Source organism: Malania oleifera, chromosome 10 (genome assembly GCF_029873635.1).
Source record: "Malania oleifera isolate guangnan ecotype guangnan chromosome 10, ASM2987363v1, whole genome shotgun sequence".
Classification (NCBI taxonomy): Eukaryota; Viridiplantae; Streptophyta; class Magnoliopsida; order Santalales; family Ximeniaceae; genus Malania; species Malania oleifera.
In genome coordinates, this window is record NC_080426.1 from 29,511,304 (window position 1) to 29,532,809 (window position 21,506).

The 21,506-nt window shown below is 36.6% G+C and overlaps 1 protein-coding gene across 1 annotated transcript in view; it reads right to left on the reverse strand.

Annotated features, from left to right (window-relative positions):
• LOC131166307 (ABC transporter I family member 6, chloroplastic) overlaps positions 1–21,506 on the reverse strand; it is a 51,716-nt gene that overhangs the window by 23,133 nt on the left and 7,077 nt on the right. The window contains exons 5-6 of the mRNA XM_058124742.1: positions 20,981–21,157; positions 19,480–19,580 (exon numbers count right to left, since the gene is read on the reverse strand). Coding sequence (XP_057980725.1) covers positions 19,494–19,580; positions 20,981–21,157 — 264 coding nt within the window. The 3' untranslated portion in view covers positions 19,480–19,493. The remainder of the gene's footprint in view (positions 1–19,479; positions 19,581–20,980; positions 21,158–21,506) is intronic.

Below are 21,506 nucleotides of genomic sequence, written 5' to 3' on the forward strand. Positions count from 1 at the left end.
AAAAAGACGAGGGAATTACATATATGACTCAAATAAAACATATGATAGGATACCTAGGGAAGTTCTATGGTGGGTTTAAAAAAAAAGGCATATGTAATAGGTATACTGATGTCATTAAGGATATGCAAGCAGAGAGGCTAGGGAATTTCCAATCACAATAGGTGTATATCAAGAACCTGATTTAAGTCTTTATCTTTTTGCTCTAGAGATGGATCTTCATCTCTAGGAGTATCCAAAATGAGGTTCCCTGGTGTATGTTGTTTGCAAATGATATTGCCTTGATTGATGAAACTAGAAGTGGAGTAGAATGTAAGTTAGAATTATGGAGAGAAGCTTTAGAATCTAAAGGTTTTAGGATAAGTAAAAATAAAACAAAATATATGAAATGTAATTTCAGCCATAATAGGAGGAATATTGGAGAAAAGATTAAACTAGATGGTCAAGACTACTAGATTTCGATACCTTGGAAATTGGAATGAGATAGTAAGGATTTAATAGCCTTGAATTTGTCGGAGGAAATCGTCCATGATCATGTAAATTGGCAAAAAATGTCCCATATAACTATAAGACTTAATGTTTGGTTTGTTGTTGTTATTTTGTACCATACTGCTTTGATTCCTTGAGTTTTGTTGATCTTGAGTACGCCCTTCCTCTACCTTGCCTTCTAGATCCTAACCTAATACCTGTGCCTAATCCTCCTACATCTTCATCTAGTTTGACTCCTCCTCTTTGCTTGGATCATCATAATTTGCAGGTATACAAACAGTGACTCAAAGGAGGAGAGCCTCATCTAGTTTCCACTTCTACACCAATAGTTCCCTTGCCAAATGATCCTATTTCCCATGATATTGATCCTCCAATTGTTGCTCAAAAAGGTAAATGCACTTGTACCCAACATCCAATTCTCTAATTTGTTTGTTATGATTTTTGGACAGTCTTATATTACTATTTTGTTAGTATCTTGTTTTCAATTGCTCTTCCAAAGTATGTTTCTGAAGCCCCATCTCATTCTGGGTGGAGGAATGCAATGATTGTAAAGATGCATGCACTACAAGATGGTGATACTTGGGAGTTGGTACCTTTTCCTCCTGATAAGTTTGTGGTTTGTGGTCGTTGGATTTATATTGTGAAGATCAATTCAAGGGATTCTGTGGCTCGATTGAGGCCCACCTTTTTGCTAAGGGATATACTCAAGTGTATGGTTTGGATTATTCAAACACATTCTCTCTAGTTGCCAAGCTTGCTTTAGTACATTTGTTCATCTCATTAGCCACTACTTTTCATTGGCCTGTGCATCAATTAGATGCGAAGAATGTTTTCCTACACAATGATCTTTAGGAGATCTAAATGGAGCAACTACCTAGGTTTGTTTCTCATAGGGAGTCAAGCTTAGTGTGTCAGCTCAAAAAATCATTATATGATTTAAAACAGTCTCCCAGAGCATGACTTGGTCGATTCAGTATTGTAGTCCTTGAGTTTGGCCTACGAGATGTGCAATAGATCACTCATTATTTTATCTTTATACTCCATTTGGTAGGATTTTGGTTATTGTGCATGTGGATGAGATACTGTGATTACTGGAGATATGATCAAGGCATCTAGGATCGAAAGCTTTTCCTACAAATTAATTTTCAAACCAAGGATTTGGGACTGTTGAATTACTTCTTGCATATAGAAGTGTCGAGATCTCGTACATGAACAATCTTCTTATCACATAAAAAAAGTATGCTCTTGATCTTTTGGATGAGATCAGGCTATTTGGATCTAAACCTATTGATACACCCATGGATCCAAACAGCAAGTTAGTGCCAAACATATATGGGTGATTTGTTACCTAACCTAGGACTATATTAGAGACTTGTTAGAAAGTTGAATTATCTCACAGACTCACAGTCACTAGACCAGACATATCTTTTGCAATAAGTGTTGTAAGTTAGTTTCTTGATTCTTTAAGAACAAGTCACTGGCATGTAGTAATTCACATCTTGAGATATCTCAAAGGTGCACAAAGGAGAGGTCTCTTATATCAGGATTGAGGTCACACTCATATTCAAGGATATACAAATGTAGATTAGTCCAAGTCACTTTCTAACAAAAGATCCATAACTTGGTACTTTATTTTTGTTGGTGGTAATTTGGTTTCTTGGAACATGTTTAGTTGAAGAACATGTTGTAAGAATTAGGTTTTCCATATTCTCAACCTATGGAGCTTATGTGTGATAATCGAGCTATTATTTATATTACCTCCAACCTAGTCTTCCATAAGCAGACAAAACATATTGAAGTTGACTGCCACTTTGTTTAGGAGACACATGTACAGGAGCTCACTACTACCAATTATGTGAAGTTTGATTCTCAACTTGCTAATTTATTCACTAAAGCCTTGGAGGTGCTCGTGTGAAATTTATTTGTAACGAGCATATGATATATATACTCTAGCTTGAGCGAGAGTGTTAATAGTTATTTTGATCATTTAGTATCAATGTTTTAAAAGGCGAAGGCATAAGGCGAGGTGTTTTAATCATTTAGAGGCAAGGCATAAGCCTTGAGGTGTTGTGGCATAAGCCTTTTGGGAATTTGTTTTTAAGATAAAAATATGTAAATAAATTATATGTACTATAAAAATAAATAAAAAATAAAGAAATCACAAATATAGTATGAAAAATAAAAATTATATATACTTTGCAAACTACTTATGGGCATTCAAAAATTGCTAATTTGAGTACATGAGTTATACAATTACAACCCGTCTTTGCTCAATGGATACAAAACACCTATGCTTTAGCACCTAGAGCAATGGCTCCTGGTGCAACAAGAAGCACCAGTTTTGGGGGTGGGGACTTAGTAGCAACAGGGGACAAAGTGGCTTTGTTACCCATTCCATTAGGAACCACGGATTTTTCAATACATCACTTCATGCATTTACAATTCATGTGATGGTATTGATACTCCTAAAAGGTGTAAATCATGATGAGATAGCTATACTATTATAAAGTTCAAACTATTTTCATGATCTAAGATACAACTCTTAGTTATTTTGGAAAGGTTGAGGTTCAAGAGTTTTAGAAATCAACTCATATTATGACATCCCTTTTATATAAACATGATGTTAAAAGTTTCTACCCAATTCTAACTTGAGAATCACAAATCCAAAATGCGTAAGCCTCAACTAAAAAAGCGCAAAAGGCAAGCCTTTGGTAAAATGCTTAAGCCTCAGACGTAACGCATTAGCCTTTTTGGAATTTGGCATTTTATATTGAGTCTCAAGGCATTTTAGGCATGCCTTGCCTTGAGGCGAGCCTCGATTGAGTCTTTTAAAAAACTGTTTAGTATTATTACTACGTGCTAGAGTGATGTTAGTAAGTGCAAGTTAGTAAGAGTATTATGGTCATAGGTATGTGATTGACATACATTCTAAATAGAAGGGGAGACCCATCATTGATGTTAGGTCTTCCATTTTACCCAATCATTCAACAAATTCAAAATATGATACATTTGTAATACAATACACAAAGAGAGTACTTACACAGCCAGCATTACAACTAAACAAATAACTAAAAAACCCCAAAATACTTAAAATATAAAAAAATAAATCAAAACAAACTACTACTACAACAACAACAACAACAAACCAAGCCTTAAGCCCCACTAAGTGGGGTTGGATACATGTTTACACGAACATTGGCAATTTCCTTCAACAAATTTAGGGCCATTAAATCTTTACTATCTCATTCCAAGTTATTTTAGGTTTATACTTACCCCTTCTACTGTCCCTCATAGTAACTAGCTCACTTGTCCTCACTGGTGCACTATTTGGCCTATGTTGCAAATGTCCAAACCATTTAAGTTATCCCTCCCTTATCTTATCTTCTACAGGAGCTACGTCTAACTTATTGTGAATATATTCATTCCTTAATTTATCTTTTAATGTTATACCACTCATCCACCTTAACATTCTCATCTCCGCAACTTTTACTTTGTGGATATGTTGTTTCCTAGTTGCCCAATATTCTAATCCATATAGCATAGCTTTACACTCATCCTATAGAACTTCTCTTTTAATTTTAATGGTATCTATCTTTTTCAATTTCTCCTTCAACTTGCATAATAGATCCAAGGTATTGAAATCTACTAGTGTTATTGATTTCTTGACCATCAAGTTTAACCTTTTCTCCAATATTCCTCCTACTATAAAATAAAATTAACTAAATTTCTAAAATAACCCAAAATTTCCAAACTAAACTAAAAATCTTAATTTTTAAAGCTATAGCTACAATGTAAACATCTAAAAAGTTACCCAGTCATGGTGCTCCTTGGCTCCATCAAACTCCTCTTTATTTTTCTAAGCTGAGTCTGCTGCAACAAAACAAAACCAAAAGACAGAAAAGGACTCAGAACAAGAGCCCAGGGAGATCTGCAAAGGGGGCCTTCTGAATCTGAGGAGGAAGTCTTGAATTGGGAAGCATTAATTTCTTGTTGATGTGCCTTGATACTGCCCAGGCAGCAACAGAGTGCGCTAGGTTGTTTGCCTTGAGTGAGAGCAAAAACTCTTGAGAAGCATTGAAAGGGATTTCATTATTCCTTGATGATCTGCCTATAACTCCACCTGACAGCACCGCTAGTCTATTTTATCTCGCCAATGATTTATTTTGCATCTCCTTCAACCGCTACTTCAGCTTGAGAAGCATTGAAAGGGATTTCATTATTCCTTGATGATCTGCCTATAACTCCACTTGATAGCACTGCTATTCTTTGTTATCTCGCCAACCGTTACTTCAATAAAGCCTTCCTAAATTGCCTTGCTGAGGGAAAATCTGGCAGCTATAGCTTCACCAATTGCTTAGTCTACAGCTGGGTAAAAATTTTCCCAAGCTCCAATCAGCTGCCCTGAGTCATTTCTGGCTACAACAGCAACAAACGCCAAAGGGACTTTTCATGAAGGCTGCATCAAAGTTCATTTTTACTAGACCCCTGGACAAAACTCACAGAAGCCAGAAAAGGGGGACAGGGGCATTCAGACTGTTGGTAACAAAGTCCAAGTCCTCGCTCCATTTTTACAAGACAAACCTAGAGTGGATAAACATTTAGTGTGTAAGCAGGACGACTTTAGCTCGGTTTTTAAAACAGTCTGGGAAGAAAATGTTGATATTAACAAAAACACCAGATCGGCTGTTAATTTTGGTTTTGCAGAAGGGCTAGAGGCTGGTATATCCAGGAGTAATAGAAAAAAAGAAGTTGGTTTGGGTACAAAATCTGATGTTTCAGGTTTTAACACTGAAAAATGAAAGAGTCCAAAGGTGTACGCTCATCGGAAGGCTGCCTTGATGGGTGCAGATGAGGAAATTATACAAAGCAAAGAGTGAGGATTCCAATGAGATAAAACCGAAGTTAGGCTGAAGATTTTAAGGAGATATTCTGCAGGTGAATTTAGTATAGTGGAAGATGCACTTGCTAAGATGAAGGACATAGGAAGTAATTAAGTTAGCAAAGGAAATGATTTTTTTTAATAATAAAAAAAGAATTCATTAATAGAATAAGAATATACAGCTAGGAGAATAAGACATATCATTAACAAAGTCTGAAAAATCCAGATAAAAAAACACAAAGGAACAACTTAAGGACTAAAGACCAAAAGAGAAAAAAACCAGCACGAACTAACACTCCAACACATAATGCCAATGGCATTGAATATCAGAAAAGCTCAACCCCTTAAAATTCCCTTGTTCCACAAACCAAAGAGAAGCCAAATAATGTATCTTTTCCCAACCAGCAACTGAAACGACTTCTTCCCTAGAAAAATGCACACATTACGCTCCATCCACTACCCCCAATAGACTGCCCAAAAAAAACACATGCACACACATTTCCAAAGCACGGCCTTTTCTTTTTCCTGCCAAATCCAGCATAAGACATTGCCAAAAAATCCTCCACCGTCTTAGAACTCACCCAACATTCGCCTAAAATACTAAATAACTTATTCCAAACATGGTCACAGTGAATGAACAAATGCGATGATGATTCTGAACAATTAAAACAGAGAACACATATGTCTGGAGATATAGTCTTGAAAGGTCTCCTAATGTGCAGCAAGTTAATTCTATCAAAGTGCAACCAACCAGATAAAAGCCTTAATCTTAAAGGGAACTTGGCCTTCCAAATGGAACAATAGAAAGGAAAAAATAAATTAGACCTATTCAAAAAATCACAAAAAGATTTACACCAATAAACCCCCAAAGGATCAAGAGACCAAGACCGCCTATCCTCCTCTAAGAAATGGGAAGATTTTTCAGATAATGATAGTGATGACATAAGAGTGAAATGGGGGTTTGCCGTAGGATGAGATTAGGGAACAATATGGATATGTTTCTGAATCCTGTGATGATCTTAGGGACCTATCATATGTTCATCCAGCTCTGTTACAAGGATTGGAGGGGATTTATATTTTTGATAATAATGGGCTGAATAATAAATTGCAGTGCAATGATGGTATTTTACCTACACCAGAGGACATGATTTCTAGGAAGGATTTAGAAGCCCAAGAGATATTAGATAAATTGGATTTGAAAATGAGTGATGCTAGAGAAGTGGAAGTGTGCTTTGTTGGCGGGTAAGTTCAAAGCGAAGAAAGGTCAGAGGGAGCTAGATATTCTGAAGCGCTTGGTAAATTACAATGGGATGGGATTGAAAAGGGGTTTCCTTGGTTAATTGTTCTTTTTGTTTATTGTTTTTCTTTTATTTGTATTTTTATTTTTTTTTATTTTTTTTATTCTTTTTGTTTTTGCTTTTTTTTTTTTTTTTTTTGAGTGGACTTCTAGTCCCCTTAGTTTGTAACTTCTCTCTCTCAATCTTACATACCTTCTTTTATTTTCTTTAAAAAAAATTATTTTTTACTAATCCTCTTTGAAGAGGGGTCTAAGACTTTGGTTTGACAGATTTGGTTTTGTGGGAGGGGATAGGTTTAAACTGCCAAGTTCATCAAATTGGGACTGTAGCTCTGATAAAACCTTGTTCAGATCAACTGGTCGTTCAGAGAACAATGCTTTGTTTCTGGCTAACCAAATTTTTTCATAACAGCTGAAATGAGAGGTAAAAGATGGCAGCATGGATGATCTGCTCAAAATAAGGACCTCGGCTGTAGGGCCCATTCCGTCCTCTGTGAGGCAGACACAATATTTATCTGGTCCATCTTGATTAACCAGAATTAAAACCAACCCAACATTGAAAGATGATTGCTGTTTCCTGAGATTCTCCACACAAGGGACAACTGACATCATCAATTTCGAATCTATTCATGATATTATTCCTCATAGTTAAAGCTTCAGAAGTCACTCTCCAAAGCGCCATTTCAAGTGTTCGTGGATTTTAAGGCTCCAGAGCTTTTTTGATGGAAAAGAGTTTTGAGAAGTTCCTGTGAATCTGCGGACCTGATCGGTCCAGTAGACAGGTTTGATTGAAAAAGCTCTTCTTCTATTTGGAGTCCAAACAAGTTAATCCTTTCCAGATTCAAGAGAAAGAGGGATTCTTTAATTCTTTTAGCTGCCTGTTCATCAATAATACTGTCAATTATGTCCTGGTTCCAACATCTTTCCTCTCTGTCAATGAGACATTTCACATAAACTAGAAATTGGCCTATATCAGGTCTTGGCCAGGTTTTAACCCTGGAATCGAGGGAACCTAAGGATCCGCCCAGATATTAATACTTTCCCAATCTCCCGCTGTGCAGAATCCTTTATTGATTACATCTTCCTCCAAGAATTGTTTTTTAAATGTATGAACCTAAGGGTACTCCTCCAACTTTTAGAAAGTCTGTCCTTCTGCAGTATTTCTGATTAAGAGTTTATGTCCATCTAGAGTTCCCTCCCACTGCCATTTTCCACCTCGTCTTAGAGAGGCACACATTATTACTATCCTCCATTCTTCCCATAACAAAACCTCTAACCTGCTAAGGGAGCAGAGCATATTCCAACATTTCATCTTGATACTACTCCTCCCTTGACTTGCACTTTCCCACCAAAAATTTTTAGCCATAAGATCCCCCTTTTAACACACTCTCTTTAGGGAACCTTGAGACTGTCAATGAATAAGCACACGCCTCTTTAAGGAACCTTGAGACTGTCAGATTTGCTTGTTGACCCTCAATCGAGTGGTCCTTTTCTTATATAGAAGTCATTTTCCCTAATTACAATATATCCCTTAATTACAATATCTCCTAATTACAGCATCTCCTAACATTAAGCATCCTAATTACAGCTTCTACTAACATTAAGCATTGACCCCTAATTCAGGAAAGATATTTACAGATCTGTTTCCTAAATAACTATACAACAATTTATGGTAGGTTTGACATATTTGTTTCATAAATAAATGTAGAACAATTTATGGTAAGTTTGTTGTCTATCCTACTAACATTCCCCCTCAAATTGATGTTAGTCGATCAAGAAGCATCAATTTGCCGACAAGAAACTGATGACGTGGTTGTGTCATAGCTTTGGTGAAGACGTCCACTATCTGAAGGTCGCTTAAGACATGTGGAAGAGAGATAACCCGAGGATCAACAGCTTCCCGAATAGAACGGCAGTCCACCTCGATATGTTTGGTATGCTTGTGATAGATGGGATTTGTAGTGATCTGAATAGCACTCATATTATCAGTATGAAGAGGAGTGGGAGTAGACTGAGGAAAACCTATTTCAGCAAGTAAGCCACGGAGCCACACAATCTCCAAGCAGGCTGCCGACATGGCACGGTACTTTGACTCGATCGAAGATTTGGAAACACGATCCTATTTCTTATTCTTCCAAAAGAGAAGGGAATCACCAAGAAACATACACCACCCGGTGACAGACCAGCGAGTATCAGGACATCTTGCCCAGTCAGCATCGCTAAAAGCCACAAGGCGAAGAGGAGTACCAGCAGAGAAGAACAAGCCACGATGAGAGGAACCCCGGATATATCGAATAATTCGGTGGACCACTGCAAGATGAGGGTGACGAGGAGACTGCATAAATTGACTGACTTGCAAGACAACAAAGGAGATGTCAAGTCATGTAATAGTGAGATAATTGAGACTACAAACTAACCATCGAAACACCATGGGATTAGGAAGGAGATCCCCCTCCTCACGTCGATACTTGACATTCACTTCCAAAGGGGTATCCACTGAAGAGGAGTCCTGCAAACTAGACAAAGAAATCAAGTCCTCCATGTATTTATGCTAATGCAGGAAAACCCCAGATGAATCAGACTGAACTTCCAAACCGAGGAAATACCGGAGAGGACCAAGATCCTTCATATGGAAGGAATCATGAAGATGCTGCTTGAGCTGATCAATGAGAGCAGAATCAATCCCAGTGATGACAATGTCGTCGACATAAACCAAAAGAAGAACGACACCAACAGAAGTCATACGAAGAAACAACAAGGAATCATACTGGCTTTGGATGAAAGAAAACCGAAATAAGGTAGCCCAAAACTTGTCAAACCAGGCCTGGGGAGCTTGTTTCAAACCATACAGAGAGCGCTTCAGCTTACACACATTCGATGTTGACAATAAGCAAAGGCCAAGAGGAGGTGTCATGTAAACATCTTCCTGTAAATCACCGTGAAGAAATGATTTCTTCACATCCATCTGGCAAAGGGACCATCCCTGAGAGGCTGCAATGGCAATAGTAGTACAAGGCTGCAATGGCAATAATAATACGCACAGTGGTCATTTTAGCGATAGGAGCAAAGGTCTTCTCATAGTCAACCCCATACTCCTGGTGGTTACCAAGGGCAACCAAATGAGCCTTATAACAGTCCACAGACCCATCAGGCCAAAGTTTCATAGAAAAAACCCACTTACACCCAATTAGCTTGATATGAGAAGGACAAGGGACTATGTCCTAAGTCCGATTTTCTTAAAGAGCTTGAAGTTCTTCCTGCATAGCCTTTCTCCAATACTTATGTTTATCAGCTTGTGAGTAGGAATTAGGAATCGACACAGTTGATAAGGTAGCCATGAAGCAGGTATGAGGGAAACCATACCTATCCGGTGGACGAGAAGCATGGCCAGATCGTCGAGGAGGATGCAAAACAGGATCAGGATTAGGTGGCAGATCAGACTCAGGAAGGGGTAGAGTTGGCCGACAGCGTTCATACACAAAACCAGGCTTGAAGCATATCATCAAAGTGTGGAAGAACAGAAACTGCAGGAGATGATGTAGGAGAACTAGGAAAGAAACATTGATGCTCAAAGAAAACAACATTACGAGATATATGAAATTTATTGGAAGAAGCATCATAGCACCCAAATCCTTTTTGAGATAAGTTATATCCCATAAAGGCACATTTCACAAATTGCGCAGAGAGTTTGTGACGTTGATGCGGAGGTAGATGCACAAAACAGACAGCCAAAAGTGTGTAAGTTAAGAAAGCTAGGGTGCTGTTTATGTAGACGATAGTATGGAGAGTCAAAATTTAGCACTTTAGAAGGCAACTTATTAATCAAATATACTGCTGTAGGTAAAACTTCAACCCAAAATTTAGGAGGAACAAAAGATGCAAGTAACAAGGTCCTAGCAACATCTAACAAATGTCGATTTTTGCTCTCAGCCATGCCATTTTGTTGAGCCGTATAAGGACACGAGCAGTGAGAAATAATTCCTTTGCGACAAAGAAACTCAAGAAATTCATGAGACATTTATTCTCCACCAGAATCAGATTGTAAAGTCTTAATGCTAGTGGTAAATTGATTCTCAACATATGCTAGAAACGATTTGAAAACAGCAAAAACTTCAGACTTATAGCGCAAATATACCCAAGTATACCAACTATAGTCATCTATGAATGTCACAAAATATTTATAATGAGCATGAGAATGACAGGAGTAATGCCCCATAAATCACTATGAACTAGGTCAAAGCAATTCTTTGCCCAACTCCCAGAAGAAGGGAAGGGAAGAATCTTACTTTTTCCGATCTACACGTAGAACAATCAAAAGACAAAGCATGAGGCAAAGAAGAATCTTTTTTTCCCAACGAACCAGAATTCAGCAAATGAGATAAAACAACATTGTTTGGATGGCATAAACGTTTGTGCCATACTTCACAATTATTGGAAACAGTAGTACAAGCCAAAGAAATGATACTAGGAATGGAAAAATATAATGGAAACAGTCTCCCAACTTTAGGCCCCTCCGCTATTGTCCTCCCCGACACCGGATCCTGCACATGACAACCATCACGAGAAAACTGAACATTATAATTATCATCCACTAATTGTCCAACCGAGATAAGACTCGTAGAAAGCCCAGGTGATACAAAAATATTAGTAAGTGATGGTGCAATATCACCAACCCCAGTAATCGGTAAAAGATGGCCATTAGCAACTTGAACATTAGAAGAACCAGTGTACTTATGAACATTGCTAAGCATATCAGGAGAACTGGTCATGTGATTGGATGCAGCAGAATCAACAAGCCAATATTGAGAGGGTATAGTACCCTTAACTGGCAGCCCTAAAGCTGAAAATGCCAATACAATTATTTTCTGCACCATTTCTGGTGCAAGGGCAGGTGTAGCAGCAGTGGAAGGTGACACTGGAGCAAGATTTTGAGTGTTGGTTACCCCATCCGAAGTGTGGCCAGTAGCAGTAGCATGATAAGCATTCACGGGTCGGTTATGTGCCCCTTCTGTTTACAGTAGCTGCAGAACTTTTTAGCACAATGGGCAGCAATATGCCCATAATCTTTGCAACAGTAGCACTGAACTGTACGCATGTCTCAACCCCTCCCCTTGCCTTGAGCAGCGTATGCAACAGCATTCTCTTGCGGAAACAAAGATTGAGTAAGAAGACGTTGTTCCTCTCAAAGAAGTGCTCCAAACACATGTCAAGAGATGGTGAAGGATCCCTGTGCATCAGGCTGGAGCGAATAGACTCAAATTCTGGCCTTAGCTTCATTAAAAACTGGTCTCTTTTGCTAGCTTCATGGACTGCTGGAGCAGCATAGAGAGACTCGGCCGACACGTTGGCATACACAATGTCGGAAAACTCAGCCCAAAGATTATGAAAACTGCATAAATATTCCTGAACAGAGTGTACCTTGGGAATAGGCAGCTAGATCAGTTTCCATCTGAAATCACCGGGTGGAATGATCTTGATGTTAGACCTTTTCCAAGTACTCCCACATCGATTTAGCCGTCTTGTAAGGCCTTAAATTGAGTATAAGCAGTGGATCAACAGACCCAAGAATCCAAGTCATCACGCGAGCATCTTTCCCCTCCCATTGAACCAACTTTGTAGCATCAGTAGGTGCTGGATCACTCCCATCAACATGACCCCACAACTCCTTTCCCATGACAAAAAGTTGAAACTGAAACTCCCAGGCAGCATAATTCTTCCTTGTAAACCGAGTTTGAAAGACTTCTGAGTTGGAGTTGTTAGCCATAACTAGAATCTCTCAAAATTCAACAAAAAACAGCAAACCAGAACCCGCACCCAAGAAACCAGCAAACCAGAGCCTAGAACCACGAAAATTGGACCAAAGACAAGGTTGATCAGAGAGTGGCTCTAATACCATGTCAGATTTGCTCATTGACCCTCAATCGAGTGGTCCTTTTCTCATATAGAAGTCATTTCCCCTAATTAAAATATATCCCTTAATTACAATATCTCCTAATTACAGCATCTCCTAACATTAAGCATCCTAATTACAGCATCTCCTAACATTAAGCATTGACCCCTAATTCAGGAAAGATATTTACAGATCTGTATCCTAAATAACTATACAACAATTTATGGTAGGTTTGACAGATTTGTTTCCTAAATAAATGTAGAACAATTTATTGTAAGTTTGTTGTCTATCCTAATAACAGAGACTGTCATTGAATAAGCAGGGAAAGCAAATACCACATATTTCAAGTGAGAGATCCTACCTGCAAAGGAGAGCACTTTCATTCTCCAGCCATTCAACTTTTCAGTTAACTTCTAAAATATACTGCTAAAATTTGATTATTTTTGGGTATCCCAAAATCAGAGGTAATCCCAGATACTCAGCCTTAGTATCCAAAAAATTTAGCCCCAATTTAGATTTTAAATTTGATGCCAAAATTCTATTATTGTTGGAGCTAAATATTATACCTGATTTATCCTTGTTAATTGTCTGACCTGACCAGTCCTCATACATCTCTAAAGAGCATCAGCGTAAGAGGCGTCAGAGGGCATTGTCCAGCAACTTTAATACCCTGCATAGCTCTCCATTCTTCTTTTCTAAATAACAAATGAGAGAGTTTTTCAGCCCCAAAATGAAGAGGAAAGCTGATAAGGTGTCTCCTTGTCTCAATCCACTTTGCAGCCTAAAATAGCCCTGAGGTCCTCCAATAATCAGAAATGAGTAAGATGTCGAGCTAATACACTCCTTGATTAAATTCACAAACCGCTAGCTGAACCGAAAACCTTAGAGGGCCTTGTGTATGAGGCTCTTCCATTCTATCATGAGCCTTGCTCAAGTCAATTTTAAGTCCAATGAAGGCACCTTTTCTTTTCATCTTCTTAAATGTGCGCAGATTTTCTCGAACTAAAATTAAGCTATCAGATACGGCCTTCCCTTTTATGAAAGCTGCTTGAGTCAGGGAAACCAAATTCTTTAGGAAGCCTTTCTACCAAGCAGCAAGGATTTTGGAGATGATTTTGTAGGCAACATTACAATGGCTAATCAGTCTAAAGTTAGTAACCAAATTTGCCCTTTGGTTTTTAGGAATGAGAACTAAGTTGGTGTAATTCATCTCCTTTAGAATCCAGCCATGCCTGAAAAAGCTTTGAACCACATTTATCACATCTTTTCCCACAACTTCCCAATAAGTTATAAAGAAGATAGTTGGCATTTGATCAGGCTTCAGGTGCTTTTATTGGGTGCATTGATACCAGTGCATCCCATATTTCTTCCACCTGGGGAATGGCATATAAGTTTATAACATTGAATTCTCTTATTGATTGATACAGGGAACAATAAGATGTTCAAGATTTTCATGGATGTTGGGATTTGAGCTTGCAAAACCTTTGGAGAAATACCTGATGAATTCATCTCTGGTCTTTTCTCTTTCACCAGCCCACTACCCTTCTTCAGCCATTAGGGAGACAATGGAGTTCCTCCTCCTCTTTTTGATAGTAGATTGGTGAAAAATTTAAAATTAGAACCGCCATCCATAAGCTATTTGATTCTGGATTTTTGCCTCCACAGTAGCTCCTCTCTTAGAAGATTCCCTTAACTCTATTAAATTAGCTTCCACATAGAATTATAGAGGTTTACTTTAGAGGGGTTTTGCTGTTGAATGGCATCAATTCACTCTTTCAGGAATTTGATCTTTGCAAAGAAGTTCCCAAATTTCTCTTCATTCCAGGCTTTTAGAGCAACTTTGGTATTTTTAATTTTCCTGTTGAGAATGTAAGCATTTGATCTGATTAACTGGTCTTTCCCAAGCTCTTTTAAAGACCAAATAACTGGAACTGTCTCTGGTCCACATCTACTATTTGAAGGGTTCAGGAAAATTGATTTGATCCCCCTGAGTGTCCAGCAAAATCAGGTAGTGATCTGACTCAGTTTCTGGGAGATGTTTTACCAAGGCTCTTGGAAAGTAACTTCTCCATGCAATATTTGTAACGCCCCTATCTAGTCTTTCTTTGATGTTCGCCATGCCTCTTCTTTTTTTTTTTGCCAAGTAAATGGATTTCTACTGAACCCAAGGTCAATCATGCCTCGGTCCTCCATAAATGAAATGCAGCTTTTTCTTGGAAGAAGAATGGTGCCAGCATTTCTCCCCCTTCCCCAAATGTGACAAAATGAAGTTAAAAATCGCCAAAACATAAAATACACCTAGGGCAATGATCAACTACAGTTATTAGATTTTCCAAGAATCCTGCCTGATCTTTGAAGGAGGACCATACACAAAGATTAGCAGCCACGGTTCCCTACCTTGAATTACTAGAGCTGCTATTAAATTCCTTTGCTTCATTAATAAATCTACCTGAAGGACAAGTCTCCAGCCAAGGCATAAACCCCCTCCAGAATGGTTGGAATCCACCACAGATCCCACTTTGATCTCCTTATCTCTTAGCAGCCTGTTCCGTTTCTCTCCAGCACATTTTCGTTTTAGAAAGAGCATGTCTGGTTCAGTGGTTCATTGTCCCAAATCAAGGCCTTAACCTGCCAAACTGTCAAGGTATGGCCCAACCCTTGACAGCTCCAGCCTTCCAGACTAGAATTATCATGGCTCCCAGTGGAGCATGATAAGGCCCATCACCTCAGCCATTTCAGTAAAGAATTTAATAACATTATACGGTGTCCCTGTTAACACCTTTAACTTCTTGAACTCTTAGATGTTTTATTGTGATCTTTCTGATAATTCTCGAATCTCTGTTTCTCGTCTCTCCTTTGCACCCATTTTCCTCTTCAATTGTTTTTGCTCCCAGGAAAACTTCAACTTCCAGTTGAGTGTTACTAGCCAAAGAAGCGAATAATTTCTCTCTTTTTGACAGCTACATTTTGAACAATTGAACTTCCTCTTCAGCTACAGACTGTTGAAATCCCGTGAAGAGGTATTGGGCTCATTACTATTTTCAGAAGCAGGCTAATTTATATCCTTATGGTTGGATGCTACTGTGCGTGGCTCTTTTTGTTGGGCTTTTTTAGTGGGTTTTAGAGTCTTACTTTCATTTCCTTGTGGCTACTTGGTTGAGGCCCAGCTCCACTTTCTGGATTGTTCCTTTCAGATGCCCCAGCATTTGCATTGTTTAATCTGTTTTATCTATTTCATCATTCATTTTAAATAGTGGTAACAGGTAGTATAGCATCATGGGAACAGGTGTATTGGGAAGCAAGAGTAGCGGATGTTACATAAGAGGAAATGGGTGTAACAACCATGAATATTTTTCAAGCACACACAATCTTACTGACATTGTTTAGTTCACAATAAATTTTCACTTGCTTTATACCGCTACAGACAGAAAAATTATATATATTTTTTCACTTTTTCAATAATCTTATGTGTGATCAAGTATTAAATAAAAAAAATATTATACACTCAGTTAAGTTATTAAGCACATAAGACATACAAATAATACAATAAATTAAACAACTTCTATTATTTTATCTGCTAAGTAATAAAAATCTAAAACATTTAGAGTCCTAGACCACCAAGTTATTCGTATAACTATAAACTAAGTTTTAAAATTATTAAATATAATCAAAAAATAAAACATAAAATAAATAAAGTACTGATAAAATTTTCCCCGCTAGACCCAATGATGACAACAATAGAATTACAGAAAAAGAGAGAAGAAGAAGGAAGAAAGGAGAACAAAAGAGAGGGAGGACAGGGACAGAACAGAGGATCAGAATAGAGAAGAGAGTTCAGATCAGGAAGCAGAACAGGGGAAGAGAATTGAGAGAGGACAGGAAGAGAGTAGGACAAGAGAGACTAGGTGAAACAGAAAAGAGAAGAGAAGGGAAGAGGAAAAAGGCATCAAGGGATGCCTCCCAAATAAAAACACCAGTATTTGTACGACAGATTCAAATACGCAACTGTCCAAATAACTTACAAGCCCAATATTAATGCCCACTACTAACTAAAATACCAATTAACATACCCCCCCCCCCCAAAAAAAAAAAAAGAAATTACAAAATAACCTTAAAGTACTTAAAATTAACAAATAAACCTAAATTAACAAAGTTCTAAAATAATCAGAAATCTTTACAAACCAAAATAAAAATCTTGGCTACAATATAACATCTATAGCTCTCCATTGGTAGTTTGATTCCCCATCAAAATCCTCAAGTTCTGAAATGGTGTAGTAGCTTTAACTCCATAAGTAAAAACAAGGTTGAACACGTACACAAAAGAAGAGGAGGCACGATCTGCATTGCATCGTCAATCACCATTGGAGAGTATCTAGAAGATCTTTCAACTGCAAGTAGCATAGAAGGCTGCAATGTCTTCAAATAAATGTTAATCCTCCAAACAAGAAATCAATTTAATATCCATATATATTGGCAGCTCAAGCAAATAAGTATTCGGTCCATAATCTAGGACGATGGACAATGTTTCACTAGACTTGGCAAGGAAGATGTGGAGGGAGAAGATGTGAGGGATGGAGACACAAGTTTGCTAGATGGAAGAGAAATAATTTTAAGGGGATCTTCAACAACTGAATCCATGAATTAAAGAATTTCCAACAAATACTGGAGCACCCAATTGTTCCTCATTATTTGGGTTAGAAATGGAAATTTGAAGTTGAAGAGCAAGGTCATCGATAACGTATCTTTCCTAGTAGTTGGCAACTCCTCTTGAAGTTCATTGCAAGACTCAACAACCAAGATTCTCTGGCCCAGAGGCACCAATATTAGGGTCACTAAAGACAAGTCTAAGGCCTTATTTTGAGAAGATTCACGACTCATGTTCAGAGAATAATCAAATTATGCACTAATAATATGCAAATCATTTATGTAGTCATGATATTCAGTTAGGCGATAATTTGCATGGGCTTATGATATTTGATTGTTTATCCTCAACAATTTCAGTTTTCTCTTGAACATCTTGGGAGGGTCTAGGACTACCTCGTGACAATGGAGAAATTGATCTAGACTGATGAAACTCTTTAAAATTGGAAGTGGAATTACAGGTGGGTAGCTAGAGAAATCTCTCAGTTTCCAAAGCCATGTGGTAAGCTTCAAATAGAGTGGTAGGACTTTTTCGAATTTGCAAAATAATATGCTTTCTGATTCCATCCTTTAACCCTTTTTTGAGTATAATCACCACTCTAGGTTCTTTATTAAGGGCACGCTAATAAATGATGTCTCTAATTTAAAGTAATAATCAGTGTCACAAGAAGAAAGTTGCCTAAGGCTACATAACCAGAAAAATTCCCAAACTAAAAAGAACCATAAACAGAATCTAAAAGGTGGACTTTGTTAAGAATATCCTCTCTGCCACCCAACATCAACCACTCCCAAAAAAGAGAATTTTCCTCCAAAGCAAAAGCCTGTACCCTAACTTGCTTCCTTGGATTCATCCGATGAAAAGTTTAGTTAGAGGTTTGGAATGAAGAGCTTCTCAATGATGGGAGGACAGCAAAACAGTTCCTCTAACATTATCTCCACCACTCCTAAAGAATAGCAGGACCTAAGTAACTGAAAAATAGCCAATGATGGGCTGGCAGATAATGAATTTTGTTGCTTCATCTTTGTTGTGACTTTCGTCATCCAAAACTACTAATTGGACCCTTCTTGAAGAAGTCACTTTCTTGAAGATCACCATTTTCCATTCCAAAAAAGAAATCAAAATAAAAGAAAAGATACAAAGACTCCTAGACTGCCACTTGCAAGTCGAGCCACGTGATGTGAACATCGCATGATAAGTTCAAAAGGAACCATTATGAGTTGCACTAGGAGCATCAAATAATAGCCTGAATGAGGCATGCCTACTCAAACATGGGGGAAGAACATCATACAAACATTGTCTTAAATTTTCACGAAAAATTTGAAATTTCCATAAAAGTAAAGCATTCAATCACCCTCAAAATCAAAATTGCAGCAGATTGCAGTCTTAATTTCCATCAAAATTTAAAAGAATCATCTGATATCAAAATCTTGAAATTTTAGCCAAACTTGTTGAAATTTTTAACTACATACTTTGGAATTCAAATGTGAATTTAAACCCAAAGTAAAATTTTTCTCTTAATTTTATTTTATTTTTATAGAATTAAAATATTATTACTAGGGCTTTTGAAATTACATAAAAAAATTAAACTTACAACATCTTATTTAATCAATCATGTCTAAATTATCTTTATTTGCATAATAAATAATATTTAACTGATTTATAAATTTCACTTATACTAACCGAATATGCTTAATGCATATATAATATTACAAATATGTTTAATATGCATATTATGTGACCATTATTGCACCTCATACACAATATAGATGTATTTAATTTATAATCTATTAGTCCTAAAACTTACATTTTTATGTTTATTAACCATTTTTAATGTTTCATAAAAGAATTCCATGTTTTACTAATAATTTCCATTGTTTTTCCAATTTGAAATTGAAATCAAAATTTCCATCAAAATTTCGGTATTTTTGGAGCTTTGAAATTTTAGTTGAAATCGAAATTTAAGACCTTGATATGTATGGGAATCTTCAAATTTTAATGCATGCAACAAGCAATTGTGTCTGAAGTGCTTATTCCGACCATCATAAATTTATTGTAGTTTGGGATTCACTACTACATTAATACATATCATAAATGAATAATATAATATTATTATAAAAATTCTAAGTGATATATGATGGTACAAGAAATCATGCAATTTGCAAGAATAGAATTAGTGGTTATGAATAGAAAGGTAATTTTTTCACTCAAAAAAAAAACATATGAACCTTACAAGGTGTGCCTCATGTAGATGTGTGTGCATGCTGAGAGAGAAAGAGAATCAATACCTTCCATCCCATAATTATGCAGTAGAAATTGCTTTATAACCTTCCTTCTCAAGAGCTTTAGCTATGGATATGTCTCCTGTCTTTATAATCCTTCCATCCTCCTAAAGACCATGAAATATGAATAAAATACATCAGCATGACAATGAAGCAAGAAAATTAAGTGGCTGTTTGGTACCACTGTCAAAAATTAGAGGAATGAAAATCAAAAACGAAAACCAAAAACCAAAAACAGAAGCTAAAAACTAGAAACCAACAACCTGTTTGGTTAACAGTTATAAAACTAATACAAATTAAAAACTTAATTAAAAAAATGCTCATTTTCATCTTTAAATCAAAATATTATAAAAATATGATTAAAATAATAAAATTACAAATAATACACATTTAAAAATTACTATAATAAAAATATTATTTATTATAATTATTTTACTTAATTGTCCTACTTTCAAAATTTACTTTACAATAAAAATTTTATTAGACATGACAATTAAAAAATAGTCAAAGTATTGTGTAATTGGTTTTATTATTATTTTTTAAAATTTATGTATATTTTACTGTTAATTATATTTAAATTTATATGATCATTTAATTTTGATTTTAATTCAAAAGTGTATAAAATGAATAATTTAATCCAAAAAAATTATTTCTGGATATTAAAATTTATGGCAATAGGTTGTCAAAACAATTTAAAACCATAAAATCTAATTTTCAATTTTTTGGCAAACAACTGAAAACTAGCAACAAAAACAAAAAACTAACAATAGAAACAAAAAAGTTTTTATAATCTATTTTTTCACTATGGAGAAATAGAAACAGAAAACTATAAACAACAACGATAACAAACAGACCCTAAATAACTCACATGCTTTCAAAATGCTTCCTCAATCTTTTTTTTATGCATGAGCATATAGGGTTTTTTTTTTTTTTTGAGGGGTGGGGTGGGGTGGGGTGGGGGGGCGGCGGCGAGATTTCAGGTTTATGACAACACAAATTACTACATTTCAAGGGAATGACCATGGACATGATTTCAAGACAAAATGTCTTGGGGGCATGCTTGGGTGAGGGGGGGGGGGGGTCTTGAGAATTGACAAATGACATGCTCTAAGGGGGTTCACTCATAAAATATTACTTAGATGAATTGAAAAAAAAAAAACTAATTCAATACCATTCATCCTTTCTTTGACAAGAAAAGAATAGGGGAAATTTAGAAGTCTTCATCCCACCAATGGAAATGGAATGGTTTCACAGCAATTAGAGGCACTAGCTAAAATCCATTCCCAAGAATCGCAACCTACCACTATTAAAAGCCATAGATACAAGGATAGTAAATGCAAAATCATATGATTTCATATTCTAGAAAAAAAAAAAATCTTAATTGCACAAAACTAATAAACATTCCTAAAGCCATGCCAAATGGAACAAAATGATTTCTATCCACAGAAGATATGAACACATGCAATTGTAAATTTGTAATATATTTCTTCTTTTCAATTCAACTTACCATGATATGAATATATGTGGGCTTTATAAATTCCAAAAGTCGAAGATAATGAGTAATTAATAGAACAGAATTTGTTGGAGTCAATAGCCCAATAACTGCTTTTGCTACATCTTGAAGGGCATCAACATCCAACCCAGAATCAATTTCATCTAACAATGCCAACTCTGCCCCTAGAACCTGCAATGAACAGAAGCAGCAGCAAGAAAGTTTAAACAAAGATACATAACATGACAGCATGCACAAGATTCTTTAAAGACTTCCACAAGCAGTGGCACGTTTTTCCTTTTTAGTAGATTGTCTTTATCAGTTCTAACAGTGGAGTGGCAAAAATATGCATATGTCACCAAAAACAAACTTTGCAATCATCAGGCGGTTTGAAACCTCAGAATCAATTCAAACTGAAACAAATATCAAAATTTTCCCGAGGAAGAAATCAAGTATGCGCGCCAAAAAACCTACTTAGTGTAATGGGAACAGCTCAATGATCATCTCCTTCCTCCATTCCAAAATATCCCAAAACACCAAT